The 349-nt window shown below is 49.3% G+C and overlaps 1 protein-coding gene across 1 annotated transcript in view; it reads left to right on the top strand.

The window, feature by feature from the left end:
* Positions 1–21: 21 nt before the first annotated feature.
* The window catches only part of PHALS_12630 (uncharacterized protein), a gene marked incomplete at both ends in the record, with an annotated part of 502 nt that continues 174 nt past the window's right edge, over positions 22–349 (top strand). The window contains one exon of the mRNA XM_024728221.1: positions 22–335. Coding sequence (XP_024578720.1) covers positions 22–335 — 314 coding nt within the window. The remainder of the gene's footprint in view (positions 336–349) is intronic.

The raw sequence follows: 349 nt of genomic DNA on the forward strand, positions 1-349 counted from the left end.
AGGTTATTCGAGAAGAACAAAATGCCTCAACCATCACCGGACCAGATCCACGTGCTAGTGGTTATTTCACCGCCGACTGTCAGGTCGAAGCGTCCAATTGGTGATGAAATTGATGGTATAGTGAAAAGATTGAGACGACTGGAATCTGAATCGGCAGCGATCAAGCTCGCATTGGCAGCCATCAAGCCCAAGACGCTGATCAAGCTCACACCTTTGTCCGTGCATGAAGACGAGTTTCGACTCGACAATCTGTCTATCACGCTGCAGAGTGACGACCCAATTGTCATGACCCCTACCTTGCATAAGTTCTGGGAGGAATCCGGCGGATTTCCCCCGTATTATTTCGTTC

This window comes from Plasmopara halstedii, assembly GCF_900000015.1.
Source record: "Plasmopara halstedii genome assembly, contig: Scaffold_614, whole genome shotgun sequence".
Classification (NCBI taxonomy): domain Eukaryota; phylum Oomycota; class Peronosporomycetes; order Peronosporales; family Peronosporaceae; genus Plasmopara; species Plasmopara halstedii.